The 25,015-nt window shown below is 43.9% G+C and overlaps 1 protein-coding gene across 1 annotated transcript in view; it reads right to left on the bottom strand.

Moving 5' to 3' along the window:
- LOC8041670 (neprilysin-4-like) overlaps positions 1-25,015 on the bottom strand; it is a 136,542-nt gene that overhangs the window by 68,402 nt on the left and 43,125 nt on the right. Inside the window, exons 8-9 of the mRNA XM_040217498.1 lie at positions 9,737-9,867; positions 6,323-6,548 (exon numbers count right to left, since the gene is read on the bottom strand). Of these exons, the coding sequence (XP_040073432.1) occupies positions 6,323-6,548; positions 9,737-9,867 (357 nt within the window). The remainder of the gene's footprint in view (positions 1-6,322; positions 6,549-9,736; positions 9,868-25,015) is intronic.

The following is a 25,015-nucleotide window of genomic DNA, read 5'->3' as shown; positions in this document are numbered from 1 at the left end:
TGTTACCGGCTAGGTGAGGAGCTAAGTTGTAAGGTGGTGTCGTTTTCCCATACGAGTATTTCTTGTTCTCTCTACAGAATGGCTTTCGAGGTGTTCCATGTTTCTTTTTGCAGTTGGACTTAGCAAGCATGACAAATTTGACTTGCAGCCCACCCGGCGACATAGGAATGAGTTTTCAGTTGTGCATCTGTTCTATAATCCGTGAAGTTCTCCGTCATCTCCGTGGAGTTGTCAAAATCATCTGTTGAGGCATCAGTGTTAATTTTTAAGCCAGACTTGAATAGCTCTTCCAGTTTAATTTGAAGTAACTTAATTACTCACGTCTGTTCTGTCTTCGGGAAGCTGAAGCAGGATTTTCAACCACACCTTAAAAAATTGTGTTTGCAGTGGTAGGCAGTACATGGCATGCCTGCCATCTCCAAATATGCGCTAGTCTATGCCACAAGGTGGCTGTTTAAACAGCAAATGATGACCCATAGCAGACTTCAGCGCGTACTCTAATGAAATCCGAATAGCAATGTATAACGAGATTACATTTTTTAATATACATATTAAGTATAAAAAAGCACATTTGAAATTTTCTGATTAGAAACTCAATTGCAGGCGAAAATAGTAGGTTATCGCAAACGATTGTGGAAAAAAAAAAGAACATTAACCAGAAAGTTGCAGACGACCCTCCAAATGTCCTGGCATAGAGTACGAGACGAACCAGCTGGAGTAGCGAAGGAAAGAAAGTACAAACTAAGCCAAAGAAATCAAAGCAAAAGACGCAATTATTCGACCGTCATGTAAACAACAGAAAGAAAAAAAAAGCAAAAACAACCGCATAAAATCAGGACGAAGAAAGAGCGCGGAGGCGTAGCGTCGCCTTCAGCATAGAAAGAAAGTAGACTGAAAATTGGAAAGAGTTCCGGGACCGTACAACGGGTGCCGACCTTTATAGTAAAAGACGCAGGAGATGCTAGTCATCCCGCTGCTAAGAAGCGAAATTTGTGCACCGTATATAACGTCACCAAAATCACCTTTATTAGCGGTACGACACTCTCCTCTTTTTTTCGTTTGCTCGCGCAAAAAGTCTGCTTTTTTTTTGTAAGTCCGCTTTTATTAATTTCAGTATTAGCTTCAGATTTGCATGTAGACAGTCGACCTCTTTCAGAGCATACTGACGTCGCAATAACGTACGTGGTTCGAAATTGCTTTTTGCTTCTTCATCCGGAGACGATCTTAAGAGGAATAGCCAGCTCGCCTATTCGTCAAAACAATTTTAAGCAATACATTCATTAGAAATAGGAATCGCAACAACAAAACGAATGAATCGATAAGAACAGTAAAGTTGAAACGCAGCTATATTCTCGCATTTTTGATCATTGCCCTTCTTTCAACAAACAGGGCGAAGTTGCATTCATGTTTTGCCTGGCCTACATAAGTTCTGACAGAGTGTTTCTTCAGGAGAGCCCTAATACTTTACACTGAAAGCTGTAATATCTCTTTCAAGCGAAGAAAATGTCCTTTACTCCTGAGGTGGCACCTACTTTTTAACATTCAAAGCAGCGAATACCCGTGATTTTTCATTGGTCACCTCGCGCAGAGATAGTCAACACCAATCTGTTGTGGAGAATTCGTCTGCTAGCGGAAACTCCGAACTCGCTATGGGCGCTGCGATCACTTTGTGCCCGCGCTCCGCGGGAGTGGCCAGTATCGGCTTGTATGGCATTTGATCAAACAGTGCATGCTGCCCGCAGACACCCCTCGAAACGCTCCGCTTCGCTCGGCGAAAACTTCAATATAATCTCAAACCCCAGCGTGCGGCGAGCCTCGTCAGAACTGCCAAGAGTTCGCCAAGCGACCACGTTCCACTCTCAGTGTCGACCTATACAAAGGCGCTTCCGACTTTGGCGAGCGTTGCGGCATTCACATGAGCGGACAACTTTCTGAAGAATGTATAGCGTTGCCCGCTGCTGACGTCAGCAGCGGGCAAAGCCTTTTCGCGTTTCTTCATAAACAAGAGATTTTGCTGCAATAGTGTCGCTGATAATAGCAGACGGGCTTTATCGTGCGGAAGGAGATGATGAAATGACGAGATCAGGTGCGTACTTGGTCTCTTACGCCGTGCTTTTCATGGGCGGAACGTGGCAAATTGAGTTTGAAATAAAAACTTGACGCAGATGGTTGATCTTCTCCAGCACCTAACATTTTTACGATCTTTACACGAAAAATATGTTTAGGTCGCAATTCCTACGAAGTTTCTTTTACAGAGATTGGGGCTAAACTACCGATGTGCCCCCAAAAAACACACAAATATCTGTAGTACCTCAATACCATACACATGTTTAGACGAAAATTTGGCAATTCTACTGGTTAAAAAAGTGAGCACAGCCATGCGCTGCGAACAGTAGGCATAAAACGTCTATTGAAAGCTAGTTACATGATGATGGGCATAAGCTTCCTTATGCCCATCAATCCTTACCTGACCGTGCAATTGCAGGTTATACACTTTGAACAAAAACTAAAACTTACTTTGCATTTGAAATATTTACACTGCGAGATCTTAATCTGGGCTTAGAATAGGCCGAAGCAGATTCGACTTCGTGCAGAAACAACATAGCCACTGTACTATGACAGCTGGGGTCTTTAACGTGAATCACGCAGTCGTGGTTTATCTACCGCACATCTGAATGATGCAAATTGACATCGAAATAGGAAACACGGGGAGAAAGCTAGTCGGGTACTGCAACAAGAACGTTCGGGCCATAAGCTCTGTTCTGCTGGGAACTGCTCTAACATGCTTGACCACAGGGTGGACGTATGAACTAATGTTAGTTTCAATGGAATTCAGCGATTCATTTCTTAGCAATATGTTTTGTACATTTGTGGCGAAGAGGTGCCCTTAGTCTAGATTGATTTACTGAATCAATTCGTTCATCCATTCAACTCTTTATTTTCCGTGCTAAGGACAGATAATGCCAGAATAGTGATTGAAAAGCACATTTTGTGTGTCATTAATATACACAATTTGTATGGTTAATGAAACTGGCGAAAAGTGTAACAAAACAATTGCAATTACGCTAAGCAAAAAGCAATAAATACAGGTACGAAAGTAGCAAACAACATTCGCGGCATATTTTGAGAAGTTCACAAAAAACATGTTTAGGACTTACAGAAAACAGTTAAATATTAGTAAAAAACGCTTGATCATTTGCATACAAGAGTTGAAGATGCCAATGCTGATGTACAGAGCGTGTTATAAAAATGTATTATGTTCATGGGTCTGGTTAGATTTATCTTTCCAACAAAGAAAGTGGCAGTAACTCTTAATATTACCCTTGGTATATATAGGTCGATACCTGACGCCAGGCTCGGATAGTCTACTAAACTGTGCAAGTGTTTATGTAAAAATGAGATCGCTCTAGTTTTCTGGTGTTTAGTGCCAAACAACCATATCGTCGCCAGAGTCTAGCATAATTGAAATGAACAGTGCGACCAAGGTGGTAAAGTAAACAGTAATAAATACAATGTCTTCACTTTTTCTATCATTGCTTGGTTACTAAAACCAACGCAATTCCAAACGGCCGAATCAGGCTCAAGTTTCGTACGCATGAAAAAATGGTACAAATCGAATATACAAATTCAGAATAAAAGTTCTTCCAAAATACTATGAATGATGCCTAACACTCGAAACGCAGCATTTGTAATGTTCGGAACATCTTAATTGAAAGGCAACGTTTACTTAACGTATACTTCTATATCTCTCTGGCACTGAACCCTAAGTAGAAGGGACGAAACCACCGTTTTATAAGGATTTAGAGTTATATTGCGGTCGCACCAATGATGCACCACATTAACATTATTCATTAGTAGTACACAGTCGTGACTAGATGAAGCCTGCCGAAAGAAAATGCAGTCATCAACATATTGTAAAAAAATATTTGAATGGCGGTTACAGAAACTGAGATCATTTATGAATACATTGAAAATAATTGCCCATAGTATGAACCCTTGCGGCACACTCGAGTATGATAGATAAGGCATAGAATGTAATCCCAATATTTAAACAGATTGTCTCTTTCTGAAGAATAACTCTAAGTAAATAGAAAAACTTTTTTATCCACTCCATATGACCTTAATTTATGTAAAACCATTGAATGATCAACCAAGTCAAACCGCTTTTACAAATAAAAGTACACGGAACTTTTACGCCCGCGCTCACTGACGATCGGTGGCACTAAGTTTAGAATTGATACCAGATTGGTCTCTACAGCTATAGCAGTGGGAAAACCGTGTTGTGAAATGCATTCTTTTCGTTTAAAAAATTGCATTTCCCGGTCATCCCTACAAATACAGGTGAGTGGGAACGCTCTGAGGCATTGTAATGATTACAATATATAAAGATTTATGATAAAAACTAAAGTTTGAAGCGATTGAGCCAGATGATAGACAAAACGCAGCGAGTGTTCGTGCGAGTTGGTGGATGTTGATCATGTTGAAAATTTCACAAGACTGTGGAAACTTTTGCCTACCTTTTTGATAATAATAATACATTTTATCAATGATAGATTTCAGATAAAAGAGCCCGAGGAAAAAAGATGTTCATAGACAGCTTGACGAGCCCTCTGCCCCCTTATCAGAAACAAAGTATTTAAAAAAGGTACAAAAAGGTAAAAAAGAAATTATCGAGTTCTATTATGAAAACTAAGCAAAAAGCACAAACAACATACACACACACTATTGTTCGAGAAATAAAAAAATACGACGTAGTTCAGAAAATAAAATTGTGTCTCTAGTTTTTTTTTCTTGTCTACATAATTCAAAAACTAAGGAAGCGTAAATTTTTGTATTTGATAGCTATAGTTAGTTTTAGATCTAGGAATTTTCCAGCATTCGACAAACGAGTGGAGTAAACATACATAGGGGGCTAATTCAGTCAATAAACTCAATTTTCTTATGTGTCTTAAGCTTGTAATTGTAATTTTTTTTTAATATCAAGCACTTCGAAGCGTTTAAATAGTTATTCGGTATGAGATTTTTATAGAACGCCTGAAATAGTTCTTCATAATTTTTTCAGTAATATATGTAGTTTTTCTTTTATTTTAAGTTTGCGAGAGTAGTATTGCCTCAAACCCGATAGCAGTATGTTAAGAAAGAATAAAAAAATGAAGTTTAAATAGTACTTTTACAGAGGTTGGGAGCACAGATTGATGACGATATATTAACCCTTTAGCACCTGAAAACTTAGAGTTAACATGATGCATATGATCATTCCTAACATATTTTCTAAAAAGAAAAATAGCGCCTAAAGTCTTATGAGAATTTACAATTTCTATTGAACCTGAATTTAATATAATGTCTTTGTTCAAAACCACTGGTTTGTTCTTAGTAAAGAAGAAATTTCTAAGCAGAATTTTAAAGGGTCTTTTGGGGGCAAAGGGTTCAGTCTGGGGTAGTTCGGCGTTTGCTTTGACAGTGTGCAGTTCTTACAGTTGGGTGTTATTGTTCGATAACTAAAGTTTCCATTTCTAATGTGGGGTCACAGTTTTGCAGTAGCCGACGTTCAGACGTTCTCTTTCCCGTGTGATTTTGCTTCTACCAAGTTTCGTATGTTTTACCACAGTATAAGGTAATTTTCAATCAGATAAGACCATAGGTGGTTCGACTAGCTCTACTATATACACTTTTCAACTACACTAGTCTTAGAAATTGCAAAGAAGACAACTACAGTAGAATAACTGGCATGTCCGCTGTGTGATTACATGACCGGCAGTTTTCAGCATTTACCCATACCTTTAGCTTAAAACATACTGGCTAATGTTCGAGCACACGTCGTAATGCTTTCTGTGGAACAAATTCTGAGTCTCCTAAGGGTGGGCATGTTCGTCTGCAGGCTGAATCAATCATGATCTATAATTTAGTGGAAATATGCCAGCCAAGTAAACGATTACGTAGCTTGTTTTTAGCATTTGCTCGAATGGCACTACCACTTTCTTATATATTATGTTGAATAGCACTGATAGCATTTAGGTCCCTAATTTAATTTCGCCTATTTTGCTTTTTTACGAATAATATTAAATAGATAACGTGCCCCTTAAACACATATATTAGAATCATTCTATTTATTATTCAAACTCAGAATGGATATTCGTAATTTTTTTTATTCAAATCCGGATACAGTAAACAACAAATTATCGGACAAAGCCTTTATATGCATTTAGAAAAGGCAGGCATTTTCAGTGCAGGTGAAGTTTGTTTAAAAAATTAACTAATTATACTATTTCGAAGGTTTAGTCAACGAAACGCATTTATCGGGATCTTGAAATGTTTTGCTTACAGTTTTCTTGGCTTTGGGATCAAACCTCTTGTCCACGTAAAGACGACCTAATGCGTGTGTCATTGAGCTTGATATACGGGTGAGACACTTCTTCCACCATGGTCTGTCTTTCTTTACGCCGAATGCCTCTTTATTAAAGTTAAAGAAGAGCTTTTCTAGGTTTTTGGATGCCCCAGCACCTTGAGCTCGGATCCGAGTCCAGTACACAAAATTGTACAGCGTAGATCTGCGGAAAAAATGCGCCAGATCACGTACATATTAGAACGGCGTTTGTGAATAGGTCGCCACATTCATCCAGCGTAGGTATTCACCTCTATGTCTAATATTCTACTAACCGGCGCACGTCCAAATAAGCAAGAATTATAGGACAAGACCATATATGCAGCTAAAATATTGCCACTCGAATCTCCTAGCAAGCGCGTCCATGCTTTACGTACTTGACTCCGACACAAATGGTCCGAGGTTCGATGCATGGGAGCCGACGCACCTTTTTGTTATTCCTGTAAATGTCGCGTTCCTGTAAATGTGCGTTCTGGTAAATGAGAGAACCCTTTTGTTATTTTGAGAAGCAAGTGTGCTACGCACTGTACATTCTACGCCGTTTGTTCCACAAGCCCGCGCGTTTACTGTCGGGATCAAAGGTTTGGATAAGATCGGAGCGCCGACAGAATGGACCGTTTCCCATTAAGCTTCTGCGCATACGTACACTCCCGCTGTCGCCATTTTCGCAGGGCACCGTTCCCGGTGCCCTGCGAAGATGGTGAATTCGCCTAGAAGTTGATTACAACTTATTCCGTAGACAAGTACAAACGCGCAAGCGATCTGTGAAATGTGAAGAGGCACTCTAAGCTTTTATAGCGCCGAGGTAATTTCAGACCATATGGCAAACTTTGGAGGAAATTATTCAACGCTTGCCGCGAGATTAGACGCTGCATAATTCTATGGATAATCTGGAAGAGTACGCGTAGAAGAGCGGTCAATCGTTGCCAACAAGTAGGTTGCAGCGCACTTACCATAATAATAGCTGCCTTGAAAGAAGCAATCCAAAATATACGTCGACACGCTCAAAGCAGGACAACCATACAAACACAAAAACGAGAAGGAAGGCTCCTTGAAGTTTCAACACAATGCGGCGCACAAGCTGTCATTTGCCGAACCCAACCAAACCGCTAGAATTCCTGACTTCTTTTAAGAATCGCTTGTTGCCGATATACGCGTAGGACTTTTCGAACACTGATAGCTTTGGTGCACATCCAATACGGTGTCGAGAGACATCCTAATAAGTCCGCAGGATTAGATGACAGATAGAAGCAGGAAAGACCAGCGAAGTTCGAACTGCAACTGAAAACAAGCAGACACAGAAAAAATCGGCTGCCAGGCGCGCGCCCTTCTCGATCTCGATGCTTATCAGCCTGTAGCTCGCGCGCTGCTGTGGATCACGTGACAGAGCTGACCAGAGACGAGGGAGGGGGCGAGGTCAAGGCGCAGGAGACCGTGACACACCCCACCCTTGTATAAAAAAAAAAAAAAAAAAAAAAAAAAAAACTCGCGGTTAGGTTTTTTTTTTTTTTTTATTCCGGTCAATGTTAGGGGAGAGGGTGCACCAACCGGTGTACCGCTGTACACGCGCTTTCCGCCTCTCTTCGGATTATCACAAAAAGTTGATTGCGCCGCGTTTGCAGCCTCGGAAAGCGGGCGAATTTTTGCAGCACACTTGAATGCTGGAAATGGCGCGCGCCGGGCCTGCAGCTCGGCTTGCCCCCGAGCGAAAACGCACCCAGTACGAGCTCGTAATTTGACTGCTGCAACAGCGGGCCTGCTCTCGCAATGCTCGATGTTCGTGCAGCCACGTGCTCGCACGTTACTTTCGCTGAGTCTTGAATAGACCGATCTCCCGAAGCGTTCGACGCATGCGCGAGGCAGCCATAACTTTAGTTCACGGGAGGCAATCGGAAGTGCAAAAGACTGTTCGTACCGTGCACGCGCAGAGCTCCAGCGAGTTTGTCGCGCGCACAGAGACTAAAGTTCCCTCGATGCATTGCGGCAGCGGTGGCGTAGTCAAACTGGCTGGTGAGATCGGTGAAATGGAGTCTAGAAATATTTTCTTTCACGCGGTCGCTTCCTCTGCGCGAGAGGTTCGAGCTCAATAAGTAAATTGAGGTAACAAAAACGCAAAAGTGTTAAAATTCTCTCAAAGATACCGGCTCGGAACGCCGCATGTTTACGTAAACAAAATTTATTGTTGTTGCAGCATAAACGAACCTCAGCGCAATCAAAATATTAATATAATTACTTGCATTACGCGGACGATGGTAAATCGATGAACCGGCACTCCTGGCCTTCCCGAACAGGCTGCCACTGCTGAAACTGGCGTTACTATGCGGAGAGCCGTTTGATTAAACCGGTACCGCTTGCCGGTCACCGGTCACCCGACTGTGGAACATGGTCACCGGTTTGAGCAAACGTGCGACAACTTTGCCCAAACGAGTGAAACCATTTGCCCAGGCAACTGACCCGTTTGCCAAAGAAGAGAACAAAGAAGAGACCCGTACGAGCCATAACGGTCAAATAGGTGACCGTTATGGCTCATACGCGGACCCCTTTGAGCCATGCGGGTGACCCCTTTGACAAAGTGGTGGCCGGTATGGCTAAACTGTTAACGGTATGAACCCGTTTACTTTCATATAGGCGCCAAATGTTTTTTTTTTTTTTTTTTTTCAGTAGGGATACCTCAAGAGCTGCACTCTAATTCGGCGTTACAGGGAGTTGTAAGCGGTTTTCATTTTTTTGTCTTCACTTTTGTACATGACGTTGTAACGTCTTCTAAAGAAATCTAAGCAATGCCTCCTTAAGCACTGCATTCCATGCACTGTAAGGCCTGAAAGGTAAAGGTTTACCCAGCTCCTCCACCACAAATGTCACGAATGCAGGTGACGAGAAGCCGAACACTGAATTGAAGGATAAAGGTTTAATTGACGAACTTGTGCTAAACAAAAATAAGTAACGACAGAGCGTCAGGCAGCAGAAAAGCGGGCCGTGATTCGGCGGCACTACAGAGCGCTAGCGAGATTGACTCGACAAGGTCGCGGGCAGCTGCTTATCTACCGTGCGTCACTATCTCGAAAGTTCGGCAGAGAAAGTTCGAGCGTCGCGTGCTCGGGGCGAGGATGAACTGTCACTTTCGAGAACAAGAAAGCAGGAGGAAAGTTACGTCTGGTGCGAGAATGAACGCGAATCCTCTAGAAGTCCGTGACCGAGCGTTTCTTTATCGACCCTGCGGGTGGCAATATTTTTTTGAATACTGCACACCTTACAATGTTTATAAACCCAGGGGGAACGTGAAGACAAATCGTTTTGCACGTAGGTTTGTGATATCTAAATTTGATAATAGTGTAATTGTATGCGCTGACTTACATATTTTCTCCTTCCAGAAGTTCCTCAATACGTTTAATGTATTCAGGCTCCTTTACAATCACACGTTCGCTCTCATTGAGTGTCATATTGGCCGGTTCAAACCAATAATTTAATAGTTTCAGCCATTCAATCTGTAATGTCACAAGGGAAAATAAAACCGCAACATACAGTGAGGATTCCATTTCTGCAGAGTAATGTCCAGATGTCCACAAGGATCGAAATTATAATACAGTATACATATGAAGAACAATATACCAGTTCGCAACTTATGCTAGCCTTTATCCTTTTCATTTAATTTTATTTTGTTACCTTAATGACCCCCGATTGGGTATTACATAAGGGGTGGGTACATGAATGTATTATATATAAATGCCAAACGATTTTAAAGCCCGACGTGTCCTGTCATCTTTTTCATGAATGTGGATGGGCAATTGATTGCAACAGCGTAAGAAATGCAGTTCCAGCTCTGAGCTACTCGGGGAAAAAATGAAGCACGATATGCGACAGTGCGGGTGCTTGGGCGTGCAACTTGGTGTGAATGTCCGGTGAGCTGCGATATGCGTGCGGGGGAAAGGGGGTAAAAGATAAGGCTGTTGACAAAGGGAACGAAGACGCGCTCCGGGCACCATAGCTGTACTGTGAGTGAGCGGGAAATAAGCGGTAGCACTCCTGTTTTTATGATTTGTGGTGGCTCACATAAGCACGTTATGGAAGGTGCTATTCGATGTTTGGTTAAAGGGGTACTCCGCCGATTTCTTCATGGTCCCCGATTTTCTTGAAATTTCGCTAAACTCGCCAAACAACATCGCCAAAATAGTATCCCAAATATTAGGTCAAAATAATTTTTTTTTCACGAAGTTATTGAATTTACAATTTCGGTCCTCACCGTGTTTTTCAAACTGAAAGTCTCTACTGGCAACAATGAAAAAGTGACGTCAGTGGAAGTGCTGGGGTTCCCTCTTTGGACTGTAGAATTTGTACCCAACTGATTCGAAGCAGTTTTATGGTGTCAAATGAATGCTTTGGAAGCTCGCTCCAGTCCCCGCGCTCCAGCACAGAACAAATGATTGGCATATTCTATTTTTTAGACAGCTCGCCCGACTGGCAATTTTAACCATCCACTGACGTCACGGCCCTGAAAAGGGCGGGTATATTTGAATGTTTGTCTTTGCATCATTTTCATTTGCCGATTTCGGAATAACTATTATGAATTTCACGATACTAAATAGCATACCAGAAAGGGTAAAGGCCGGGGAGTCAGAAAATATAGTTATTTGAGGTAGCTCAAAAATCGGCGGAGTATCCCCTTAAGGGTCTTGTAAAGTGCAATGGAGCATGATCACAATAATCATTTTGGACGGAGATGTAGAGGGTGCGAGGACCAGAAACATCGCATACGCTACCGTGTTACGAAACTTTCGTTTCGGTGCAGCAAGTGGCAGCAAAGACCCGTTTTGGAAATTATTATTTTTTTTATCGCAGAAAAGCAATTTTTATATATTTCAATCTACTGTAAACGACTTAATTTTTGCGAGGACCCAATTTTCGCGAATTACGCGATTCGCCTACAATTCGCAAAAAAATAGGTTCCGCGAACAATTCCGGTAAAATGTAAACACATTGGAATATATATTGAGATCACACCGCGTCGCAAAATTTATAACCCGCGAATTATTGCAGAACTTCAGCTTTAACCTAAATTCCGAATGATTGAGCCCACGAAAATTAAGTCGTTTACAGTAAATGATGATGCCTCGTCGTTTCGGGCAATACATATATAATTTGGAGTGCCTGTGCCCCTTTAAGAAAACCCCTCGAGTTTTCTTGGGTAGGTAGGTATCCCATACAAATGTAAACAAAGTTTGTTCACGAGACTCCTCAGAACTCCTGATTCTTTTTTATTTAAAAATGTTTGAAGAGAAGTAATGACAAATCTTCGAAGCTCTTGCACAGTAGTCCGTGAAAATCAATTATATTTTGTCATGGGTGTTTTGACGTTCGATCGTCAATGATGGTCCCGGTCATTGTAGAGGTCGCCGCCTATCGACTTTGTGAATAGGCTGCCGCATTCCTGTCGCGCCCCCTCTCACTGTACTTAGTTGATGTCGCTTGATTAAATTCATTTCTCTATTGTGTTCGGGAACGTGTCGGTCGCATCCTGGCTCGCTGCACCCTGTCCTCACGGTACGGGCCCTCGATCCATCAAACATGGTGTCTGAAGTGAATCGTCCTCGACGGTATCCTTCAGGACGCTATAATCATCATCTCATGTCCAAGGAATCGAGCCTGCAGTGGGTCGGCGTCAGTCTACGGCAGACTAATTACAAAGTCAATAGGTGGCGACCTCTACATCTCCCCGTTTATGAAAGATGAAAGATTGAGGAAGCCCACGACATAAAACTTCACAAGTTTAAACGAGTCGGCCGAACAACACGTTGGCAACTACGAATTCGCAAAACACCGTCGCTGTCAGTTGGGACTGGGACCGGCTCAGTGGCAGGGGGCGGCCCTGTCGGGCTTGCAAGTCGTGGTTGTACAGGAACCAAGGCGTGTTGCGCTGATTCGGGCTCATCTTGTGGTTGTGCCTCTCCACCGAAAGGCACAAGATGGCGGAGATTTTGTTGAAGAACACCACCACGTTCTGTCTCCACCATATAACTTCGTGGTCGTTGAGCTAGACTCAACACTGTAGCGCGCACTTGATCAGGTCACACCCAGACTTGCTCTCCGGTTCGAAGTGACGGCAGGTCCCTGGCCGCGTGACGCCGGTTGTAGTTTGCAGCCTGTTGTCTTTTGTAGGCTAAATCATTGCTCGCGACTTTGTCTCTCGCTGGCCAATTTGAAAGGAGCTGCTCGTCGCACTTAGGAACTGGTGTTTTCAGCTGCCTCCCCATCAAAAACTGGGCTGGGCTGATATCGTTCAATTCCGGGGTGTCTGGGTAGCTGAGGAGGGCCAGATTCGGGTCATCTGCCTTCCGAAAGAGGTATCGTATTATCCGGATCATTCTGTCAGCTCCTCCATTAGACTGCGCGAAGTGAGGGCTGCTGGTTACGTGGTCAAACCCGTAAGATTTAGCGAAATATGTGAACTCTCTCGAAAAAAATGGAGGACCGTTGTCAGACCTTAAGCGCTGAGGAATTCCATTTCGAGCGAAGATGCCCTTGATCACGTCGATGACAACCTGAGCTCTCGTGCTTCTTAGCGTTACAACCTCTGGGAATCGGGAGTAGTAGTCCACTACTAGGATGAAGGTCTGTCCATTAAGGTGGAAGAGGTCCACGCCGAGCATATCCCACGGACGACCAGGGAGAGGGGTGCAGACGAGCGGCTCCGACAGGTTCACACGAGTGGAGGCGCACTGTTCAAAATTGGTAACCATGGAAGTGATCTCCGCAGTTATGCCTGGCCACCATACTGGTTCTCGAGCCCGGGCTTTGCTACGGTTAATTCCCTGATGTCCCTCGCTCGTGCAGCCGCGTCAGCACCGGCAGCCTCAGTGAAAAGGGAAGGCTGAAGCTTACCATTCCTGGGCATTCTATCTCAACTGCGAAAGCAGCAGATGCACCTAGTCGCACCAAGGACCTAGGTGCCACAGTAGCGATGGAGGTCACGCCTTCGTCTCGACTGGAGCACTGCACGGGCCCGGGCCAGCCCAAACATCCATGCACAGCCCGGCCCGGCCCGCGGGCCTTGCTCGGGCCGGGTACCACGCATTTTCTCGGGCCCGGGCCGGGCTCGGGCTTGAACAAAATATTTTGCGGGCCGTGGCTGGGCGGTCGTGTGCCACAAATTTTAAAATGTTGAAAACGAAAAAGCTGCTCATTGATCTTTTCGGTTCAATTAAAACAAACATGCGAAATGCAAAATTACTAAGCTGCTGTTAAAAAAAAGTCTTGCACTTGGAAAGCTTTCACGTGGATAAAAGGAAACGTATGGATTCCTCCACCATAGTGAGAAAGTTCGGTCAAGAAACCGAGGGCACTCCAGTAGCAAAGTACAACATGAGTATATTTTTTCTCTGCGCTTCAAACTGAACACAAGAAAAACAACGTGAGATTGATTTTGCTTTTGTGCAGGGAGCGTTACTATGCCGCCAAATATAAGCTGACTAGATATTTTTATGCTTATACACCTTTTTGAATATGCACTAGTATGATTCTGATTATTTCTTCACAAAAACATGTAGAGAGAAAAGTTCTCTGAAACGAATCGAAAAACGAAAAGCCCGATATCTCTTCAAGAAATACATAAATAAAGAATACGGCACTTTTTTTTTTAAGTCACTTATACACTGCATATATCGCCAATATTCTCGAAAATACACAAGGTCGGGATATTTATTGTGTCGAAAAATCTCGTTCCAAGTCCAAAAGAAATTTAAATCAAATATGCTCGCTTTATGCTTTATGGCTCATGAACATAAACTATCGGGCTCGGGCCGGACTCAGGCTTATATTTAAAACATTTTTGTCGGGCTCGGGCCGGGCTCGAACTTCTGTCTAAAAATTCTGCCGGGCCCGGGGCGGGCGCGGGCTATGCCTCTTCCGGGCCGGGTCGGGCCGGGCCTAGAAAAATAAATATTCTGTCGGGCTCGGGCCGGGCCCGGGTCGTGCCTCTGCCGGGCCGGGTCGGGCCGGGCCTAGAAAATCAGGCCCGTGCAGGTTTCTAGTCTCGACCTCCTGGTCCCGTCACTCAGTCCACGGAGCCAGTCTCCCGCTCCTCTTCCCTAGCGAGAACTTCCCCGTCTAGGAAGCAGCACCTGCCACGTGCGACAGATGATACAGACTGGACTGTGGGCAGACCTAGCACATTGACCGCCGCCCCATCAGGTCAAGGCAGGGACCGTGGGTTGCCCCGCGATCCCTAGACAACTCTAAGGCTTCTGGCAGGCCTGCGAGAAGTCACCAGACGCAGAAAAACTGCAGATACCGGCAACCATTCTGCTCCAGAGCCAGATCCTGAGAAAATGGAGTGGCGAATCCAGAAACAAAAGCATAAAGGGAAAACAACAGTATTTCCTCCTAGATCAGATCATCGCACACATCACCCCCTTTTTCTCTACCACTTCTCTGATACTTAAAATTCCATGAAGAATGACGGCAATCATCCAGTTGACTTGCCGAGGTCTACTGAGGAACTTTGATGATATTGAGTTTCTCCCGGAGGAACACCACCCACTTGCTTCATGTTTATAAAAAAACGCATCTCAGTTCCAAGCATACAAAATTTTCTTAGACGCTATCATATTTTTAGAAAAGACAGAGAGGGTGTGTCTGTTTTTGCGGGAGGAGTTGCAGTGGTTGTTCCAAAGCACCTTCCCTGATCTGGAATCGCTCTTAATACTGGGCTAGAGGCAGAAGCGGTGTGCATCCTCCTTCACAAAGTGGTGATTGTATGTTCCGCGTACATTCCTCCTTTTCGACAAATGATTATAGTGCGCTTTTACATCAACTTCCTGAACCTTTCTTTTACTTGGCGATTTTAACGCACACAATTTTTTGTGGGGTAGTGGCCACATCGATGCCCGTGGTCAAATGGTCGAGTCAATTTTAATGTCGCATGCACTTTGCCTTTTTAACACTGGAGAACCGAACAATTTTAGCCCATCATCATTATCGTCCTCATGTGCTGATCTTTCCATCGGTAGTGCATCCATTTTTACTTCTTTTACATGGGCAGCAGGCACTAACCCATATAGAAGTGATCACTTTCCTATTTTCTTAAAGAACACCATTCCTGTAAAGTGCATGCCAACGTGGACTGTCCGTTGGAAGTTTGAGAAAGCGAATTGGTCTCTTTTCACTGAGGCGACACAACTTGCATGCACGTCACTTGATGAACTTTCTGTCGAACAAGTTGCAGAGTTGTTAATTAATTTTATTCTTCAAGCTGCACAGCTTGCTATTCCTAGGACTCCCGCGCATCTCCCGCTGCAACCCAAGCCGTGGTGGGATCAAGAGTGGACTGTCACGGAAAAAACAAAACTGAGCCTGGGGTACCTTTCGACGTTACCCCACGCAAAGCAACCTCCGTTGCTTTAAGCAAATGAAACCTCAGAGAACGTACATCCGACGTCAGTCAAAGCGCAAAAACTTCCAGGGGTACGCCCATTCCATTAACAGTATTTCAACAGTCAAAGAAGTCTGGGACAAACTTCATCGCATTGAAGGGAGATACCATGCCTTCTCAGTCCCAATCCTCTCCTAGAATGGGGTTTGTCCGGAAAGTCTAAAGAAGCTAGCGTATCTTCTCGGTGAGCATTTTGCTCTTGTATCGAGCTCCAAACATTATTCTTCTGCATTTCTCGCATACAAAGCGCGTGCAGAATCGCATGCTGTGAAGACTACAGGTGCAGCCCATGATGACTAAAGTCTACCTCTTACGATGCATAAACTCGAAATGGTCCTTCACTTAACTAAGCCTTCAGCTGCAGCACCTGATGGCATACACTACCAGATGCTAACACATTTCCATCCAACACATTTCCAACACATTATTTCTTATTTTGTACCCTTTTAATCGAATAAGGCACGAGGGCAAATTCCCTTCGGCATGGAAGGTAGCCACTGTTGTTACTCTTTTATAAGCTGGTGAGGATCCTTTTTCTGTGTCAAGTTATCGCCCTATCGCCCTTACTAGCTGTTTGAGCAATACTTTTGAGGGTATTGTGGACAAAAGACTTATGTACTATTTAGAGAAAGGAAAACATCTTGGATAAGAATCAAATGTGGGTTTCGTTCCTGTCGTTCTACGGTTGACCATTTGGTTCGTCTTGAGACCGTAATTCCTGAAGCTTTTGTGAACAGACAGTTGTACGTATCAGTGTTTTTTATATGAAGAAGGCATATGACACAGCATGGCGTCATGGAATTCTTCGTGATTTGTGTGAAGTTGGGGTACTAGGTAGGATGCTTGCTACCATCAATAGCTATCTTTCTAATCGAACCTTTCTCGTGAAGCTAGGAGTGTCTTTCTCTCAAGAATTCGTCCAGGAGACTGGGGTCCCTCAAGGGGTTGTCCTCAGCGTTACTCTTTTTTGGTAAAGATCAACTCAATATCCCGTTCCCTACCTTCCTCTGTGCAATATTCACTCTATGTCGATGACCTTCAAATCTCTATTTCATCGTGCAATCTTTCTTTTTGAAAACGGAGGCTTTAAGTTGCTATCAACAAGCTCCAAAAGTGGGCAGATGAAAGCGGCTTTAGTTTCTCTCCAAAAAAGACAGTTACTGTCTGTTACTCCAGTATAAGGGGAGTCCCTGCGAATCCTTCGCTATATATGCGACAGACCCCTATCCCGGTGAAAGTAGACCACAAGTTTCTGGGGATCACTTTTGACCGTAAGCTATCGTTTGTGCCTGATATAAAAATTCTGAAGTTAAAGTGCCAGAAATCACTGAACATCCTTAAAGTCTTGTCCCACAAGGCATGGGGCTCCTACCGTCTATGTATTTTGCAAATCTATCGCTTGGTAATCGGCTCACGCCTAAACTATGCCAGCTTTGTGTACGGATCTACTAGGCCATGAGGTTTTAAGGCACTCAATCCCATCCATCATCAGGGACTTCGCTTGGCAATACGTGCCTTCAGAAGGTCGCCTGTGCTCAGTCTCTACGCTGAGGGAAAAGAGATCCCTCGACAGACGGCGATTCTCCTTGGGATTTATGTATTCATTAAGGATACAATCAATCGCTCAGCATCCAGTGCGGGAGGCAGTGGAGGGCACAAAATATAAAAGGAGGTTTGAAAACAAGCCTAGCATTCGCGATGAGAAATAGGATTATGGCAGAGACAGTTGGAATAGACGGTAAGCTTCCAGTTGCTGCAGTTCCAAAGACGATGGCACTATGGGATTTCAAGTGCACACGTTGCAATTTTTCACTAACAAAGATTAATAAAAAGGATACCCCATCCGAGGTCATGCGACAAGAATTTTACGAACTCCAGAAGCAGCATGATTCTCATTCACACTATTACACAGACGGCACAAAAAACGGAATCATTTGTTGGCTGTGCCATGATCGGCCCATCAGTAAGAAGGGTTCGTAGGCCAGATTAGTTGGCGACTGTTTTTACTGCTAAACTGCGCGGCCTTCTGCTTGCTATAGAACACATCATCCAAACACGTAACTCCCGGTCAGTTATATATACAGATTCGCTGAGTGCGTTACGGGCTCGGAAGTCACTTGAAACCCCAAAGGACGCCCTCATTCTTTTATTACAAAACAAAATAGCAGCAGCGACCAGGAAAAGATGTAATGTTCTATTCTGCTGGGTGCCGAGCCATGTCGGAATCCCAGGGAATGAAGAGGTAGTTCCTGCTGCGGGCACTTGTGGCACCCGTACTGTGGACATTAGTGGTATCCCATTCAGAGATTACTGTGCCCTAGTCAAATATCAAGTTAAAGCTCAGTGGCAAACAGAATGGAGCCTACAGGTGTCTAACAAACTGCACATGATTAAGCCCCTTCTTAGTGAATGGAAGAGTGCTAGGCATAGAGACAAGTTTTATAAGGTAGTCCTCTGTCGTCTACGCATTGGGCACACGCGGCCGACGCATGGACACCTTTTGCGTGGGGAGGACCCTCCGGAATGTGAGCATTGCCAGGAACCTTTGAGTGTCTTGCATATCTTTCTCGAATGCCCTGCATATGATGATAAACGCCGCCATTACGTCTCCCAGCTCTACAAAAAGGATGTTCCTCTACACCTATGTGTGTTGCTTGGAAATGAGCCACTACTCTCACCCACCAAGGTTTTTAAGATTTTAAAAAGTATTGATCTTTTACACAAATTGTAGCATTGTTTATAATATAAGCTCCTAGTATTATTTTATACATTTTTTTTAAATTACCAGCCACTAAAGCTTTCTTCACCAAAATCCTCTTGTGCAATAGTATCCTTTCTTGGCGCAACATAGCCTTAGTTCCTCTTGCGCCACAAAACTCCAATTTACTTCCACAACTACTGGGAATCCAACGAAATACAATGGTGCAATGCTTTCTAGCTGCCACAATAATTTTGTTCTGGATTTCAACAACAAGGCAGTTCTTTGTAGGCAGCAGTGAGGAGATGGCTCGCAAGGCACTAAGGGGATCAGTGAAAACCCCTGCCAGGTGTATCCTGTGGCGAGCTATGTGTTCCGTAGCCAGCAGGAGGCATACAGCTCCGCAGTCAGGATGGTAGCGGTAGTATTTATCCGCTTTACAACTTCCACTGAAAAGCCAATGATAGAGCAGCCAAAAAAAGTCTCAGCTTTTGTTTCATCTCTATAAAACTTTGTATGATCTTCATACAATTGAGCGAGTTTATAAAGTTCTTACAGAAGAACCGCACTTGGAGTGTTTCCATTGCTATACTGTGCAAGAGACAGGTTGCAGTGTATATCAGGGTGTTTCCAAGGTACTACGATGCGGGGAAATTTGACTACCTGGGATGCCACTTCTAATTCAACAGACTCTGCCAAGGTCTTCAGTCGCACGTTGAGCAGAGGTGCCACACTAGGTTTTGCGAGGAAGTGTCGTTCCGAGCATGTTTTTTGAAAAACACCTCGAGGGGGGTGCTAGGGGACACATCGGAAGCGAAGAGAATACATTATGCCCAATGCGCATCTACGTCTTTCGATTCAACACTCATTACCCACTGCATATAAACTGGGTACAGTGGATGTACGAAATGCACCTTTAGCCAAACGAGGCCCAAGATGACGAACGGCATCGAAAATTTTGAGCACAGACTGTCTGGCAGACCCATAAACAAAGGAGCCATAGTCTAGTCGGGAGCGTGCCGAAGAGTGATTTATCCGCAAGAGGCACAATCGATCTGAGCCCCGAGACCGGTGCGAGAGGAACTTAATGATATTGAGCAACTTTTGAGTTTTCAGTTTCAGTCTTTTTACAAGGGCATTAGTATTCAGTTCGCTATCAAACGTGAGACGGAAATATTTGTGCTGAGGTCGGACACTTACATTACTAATGCAGATTGTTAGGGATGGTTAAATAAGGATTTCAAGGTTGCGGGTGAAACAAGCACGTGCAGTATTTTCAGGAGAAATCTTAAATCCAATACTGTCAGCCAACTTAGTAAGCTCGTTGGCGCCCAGCTGAACCCTATGTTCACAGACTGAGAGGTTACAGGAGTAAACTGAAATTAGTAAGTAATCGACGTAAAGAAAATACTGAACCGACCAAGGGGTTAGAGAACCAATGGAGTTCATTTAGCTATGAACAAGGTGACACTTAGCACTCTTTGCTAAGGAGTGCTAAGTGTTAAATGCTACAGATGCTGTAGCATTTAACAATATAAGCCATTTGGTGCAAGAGCTGAATGCTTTGTGATATGAAGAACAGCGGGGAGCTAGTGGAAGTTGAATGTAGCGTTATATTGCTCATGTTCACCTCCTGAGGTTTTCAAGGAGTTGCTCTCAGCCTTCAGTTTGTGTTGAAAAAAAACTAGATAATAATTATGTGAACTAGATACATACTCAAATTGTTCTCCACAAATATCCGCTTGTTCCTCGACAGTGTGTGGGCATGGTCCATTCTTACAAAACAGGGGGATTTTAAATGCATCATAGGAACCATTTATCTTGTGTCTTCGATCCGAGACCTCCTTAGGTGACGTGCTGCTTTTTATAGTATAAACATAGCCTTGCCAACTTTAATGATTTGGCTTTTTTTTTCGTATGTAGCGTGCACACGCCTTTATTTCGCGAAGGGATATGAGATTATCTCTAGGGGCGTATTGCCTCAGATTACCGCAATCCAGATTGTGTTTCTTGCGTGTCTCTTGACATTCCGAATTCCACGAAGTGTTTGGCCTTCTAAAGTGAAATTGAGATGTTTGCGGGATGGACAACTTGGCTGCTGCGATGATGTTGATGTCTCCCAGTTGATGACTTCATCAACTGGGAGACTATACAGACGAGAATACACTAAAAGCGGTGCCTGCACAAACAGGTTCCAGTCAGCCTTGTCAATCTTCCAACGAGGAGGGCGTGTATAAATTTAGGGGGGGAAGGAGGGGCAACACTGCAGGGTAAAAGAGGAGAAAAATGATCGCTTCCAGGTGTATTGGAATCTTCCCTCCAGAGATCCTTTGGAGGTAAAGTAGCAGCACCAACTGGAAGGTCGATGGAAGTTGATGACAAGGTTGATGGACTAAAGCAGGTTGGCCGGCCCGTATTAAAAAGACAAAGACTTTGTGTGGTTAAAACTGAGTTCCTATTTTTCCTCTGACATCCCGAGGTGTGCTCCCCCCATAAAGGGTTGTGACTACTTAAATCACCCATCAGAAGGGAAGACTCATGAGGCTGGTCTAACAGTGAGTTAAAATCTGAAAATGTGAAGGTAAAAGAAGGTGGCAGGTAGAAATAGCATACTGTCAGAGCTTTATGGTGCATGACACGAGCAGCAACTGCTTCAGGTGGTGTGGACAGTAGAACCCCTGTACAGGGAACTTTTCTTGGGTGCACCACCGCAACTCCCCCTGAGAAACTGCCGAAGCTCGGACGATCTTTCTCAAAAACCTGGAAACGTCTAAGGAAATTAATACGGCTGGAACTCAAATGACGTCTCTTGCAAGCACAGCGCTCGTGGCTTGTACTCTTCGAGAATATGCTCTACTACATCCGGGTTTCTTAGAAGGCCACGACACTTTCGTTGTGCTGAAGCCATTTTAGGGACGAAATCCGGAGCACATGGCAAAGTGAGTCAGTTGCTTCACTTTGGAGGAGTGACGAGCTTTTTAGATTTTTGTTTCTTCAGTGCCTGCCACTCTATCTCGTCCTGGTCAGAACCCGGAGTTCATGAGCGGGCAGACAAGGCAATTCCAGTGTTCTCCTGAGCCCGCAAACAAACTTGCCTGCTGGCATGGCAGAGTCCGCGCCGCGAGGCCCCAATCCGCGGCCACGACCAGAACTGTGCGGAAGGGTAGTTGATGTACTGGGAAGGGGTTCTACCCCGTCCATCTGCTCCACCTCGTTTCCCGACAGGGAAGCTGCATGCCACCCGCGTAGCTCCTTGGTTTCTGGCTGCCTCTCCAGGGACCGATGATGAGGGCCTCGCGTTTTCTCCTCCATAGGAGACACTTTGCGTTATATTTAGGATCGAATGAGTTGGGATAAACACATAAATTATGTTTCGGTAAACTTGTCACAAGTCGGTGGGTTAGTGTATCGTCATCGCCATATTCTGCCAACAAATGTGAAATTAATTATTTATATTTCATTATTTTTCTCCCATATCCATTACTCCTTCTTAGTCTGTTTTAACACTACATATACAAATTTAAACAAAATATTTGTAATATAAAAGAAATTATTGCCAAGTATTTGTAATGTCTCATAGTAAACGTCTCTTTAAAAGTTTAAATTTGATACCTGTAAACATATCATATAAATATCGTTTATGTCTGAACTATAAATCAGAAGTACAAATAAATCTTCGAGCCCTTAGTGAATTGGCGTCTCTCTCGTCAAGAGTAGCAATATATCCTACTCGAAACCCGGAAATTAGGACGCTTCATATCTGCAAAATCACCTACGGTGAACAAATATGAAGATATGGACTTCCTCGACTGCATAATTCTCTAGTTACTCGCAACATTGATTTTCCCGCAACATCAGCAAAAAATCATCGAACATTTCTTTTTTTTCAATTATGATTGCTTAGTCGTCATATTTCATAACCTCAATATTTGTTAAGTTGAGTAATCCTGCGCTTGTATGTATTGATGTAATACTTTCTTTTGTTAGCATCTTATATAGTCGCACGTTTTTGTAATATTGTCGTGTTGTCTATCTCTGAAATTGTTTGTTTTTCTCTAAGTTTTTTTTTTTTATTACTTGTTTTGCCACAGCTGTCACGTGTAAGTAGAGGGGTCGAGGGCCGGTCAGGCTGCATCTGTCTTCCTCCGTAAAACTTGTTTTGGACGGAAAAAAATACATTAATATTATTATTATTAAAGTATGAATGTTACCCTTCCACTCCCCTAGTTCGTCTGCGGTGTGCTGGCGTGGACGGCCACGTTTCGCTGCAGCCGAGGTTGCAGCCGGCGGTAGAGAGCGTGATCTCGTGAAGCGGTTGCAGCAAGCCCCCCCCCCCCCCCCCCCCCCCCCGGTAACGCCTCCGACGAGATAAGCGGCCAAGCACATGCTCTCGTAAAGCGGCACAGCCCCCTCCCCCCTCCCACACACACACACACACCTTCCCAACCCCCTCAGGAAACGCCTCAACCGAGAGCGGTGGCCGAGCGCGCGATCTCGTAAAGCGGCCGGCGGTGGCTAACTTGGAGCCGTTTGGCTCAGCCAATGGAAGAATGGGCATTTCGTCCGCGTTTTCTTGCGGTTAACGACGCCGCCAGCTCCGCTTTTTGGGATAGTTAAAGGGAAGCTGAAGCACTTCTTGACAAAAACGAGTTAGAGGTGAATTTTGGCGTATTTTTATTCCTTGGATCTGAATATCACCTTCGTCTTCCCGAAGATGTAGGTAAACGCGAGAAAACGCGAAAACCATCCGACCAGTCGTGACGGCATACTAGGATCTTTGAGCCGCCAAGCGCATGTTGCTCATGTGGGCAGCGTGTTGAATTGCAAGCTTGCCAGGTATATTTTTCTGCGCTGACGCCAGTCGCGAGGTTTTTTTTTTTACCTTTCTGAAAATAGCAAGAGTGCGTGGTCGTAGCCTTAACAGGAGCCGAAGAAGCGCAAGAGCAGGGAATCTGGAAACTCTTAATCTGACGTCAGGCCCCGGGAAGGTGGGGCTTCAGCCGCACTTTAAAACTACACTTCTCCAGCCAAAGGGCACCAAATCGAAAATAATCTCGATATTTGTGATCCTTGAGTTCAAATGAATACGATTTAGGTGTTTTTCCTTAAATACAGAACCTCTTCACTTTCTCTCTAATGCTCTCGCATTAAAAAAAGGCTAGGTCCTTAGTACACCTGAAATGTTATCATCAACCCTTAAAGGCCCAAAAAGCTTCCTGAAGATCGAACCCATACGCCAGACGTCATCAACATTATTATTTTCTAAATCCTTGTTTTTCTTAGAGATGTGGAAGGAGAAGTTGAGAGAGAGAGAGAGAGCGAGATTTTGGGGTTTATGGTGGAACAGCTATAAGAGGCCATCTGCGCCAAACTGATAGAAAGGATTATTGTGCTATTGACGGGTTTCACAAAAGTATAGCCGAAAAAGCTAGGATTGGTGTAAAAGTCCAGTATTACCAAAAGTTCTATTACTCGTTCAAAAGAGACTAGAGGGTTTTTTCCCACAAGGAGATCGGAATGAAATTGGATATGTTGTGGAAAAAAAGTCAGGGAAATGAATGCGGTGGTTGTGCTCAAAGGCGGAAAAAAAAACCAAGAGTTGCAAAACAGAGCCTGTCAGCACACTGGTCGCAGACTGGTGTATCTTCCACCGAAAGCAGATACCTATGAGTTATAAAAGAGTTGCCAATTCTCAGACGGCACAACAATGTTTCATGAAGTCGGGTCTTGCATGAAGAGATTTGCCGAACTCCCAATGCAGTTTTGTTAACATGGAGCTTGTTGTCGCACTCCATGACCAATTCCAATTGTCAAGAATGAAGAATCGAGAACTTCACCAAGGGCTTAATCTCTTAATAGTGCCAAAAGGACAGTGCTTGTGGCAGGTTACCTGCAGAGCTTGCAAGCTTGTCCGCTTTTTCATTGCGTAGTATGCCGATACGGCTGGGTACCCAACACAATTTTATATTTTGACCACCATGCAAAGCAGAGTTCAGTTTATATCAAATTTGTTGAACAAGCATATTTTTAGCATCTCTAAGTGATCAAACTGCAAGAATGCCATTTTGAGAGTCAACAAACAGAACCACCCTCAGCATTTTCTTATTGATAATGTATTCAATCACAATTGATACTGATTAGTGCTCCGCAGTAAAAATCCTGGCAATACAAAAAAGTTGTTGAACCTTGGAAAAGCTTTCAGAATACACAGCGCAACTGACAAAAGGGGTAAATCTTGCCACCGTCTCTGCAAACTTAACGATAACCACACTATTTTATATGTAGTCCGCCAAACCCTTGATTAATTGCAGCACGGGGAGTACCGTGCTTGTTCAACTTCGCTAGAGACCAATCGGACTCAACTCGCTGTGTTTTCCAAGGTGGAACACCGTAGACTTTCCGAACGAAGCCGACCTGGTTTAGAGAAAGGTGCAGCGAAGTGCGAAGATGTTTCATGCGGAAGCTTCAAGGGGTTAGAATGCATTGGTTATTTTCAAAAAAAAAAAGAAAA

Source organism: Ixodes scapularis, unplaced genomic scaffold (assembly GCF_016920785.2).
Source record: "Ixodes scapularis isolate PalLabHiFi unplaced genomic scaffold, ASM1692078v2 ptg000292l_1__unscaffolded, whole genome shotgun sequence".
In the NCBI taxonomy this organism is placed as follows: domain Eukaryota; kingdom Metazoa; phylum Arthropoda; class Arachnida; order Ixodida; family Ixodidae; genus Ixodes; species Ixodes scapularis.
The sequence above is the reverse complement of the archived record's forward strand: the minus strand, read 5'-3'. Positions and strand labels throughout refer to the sequence as shown.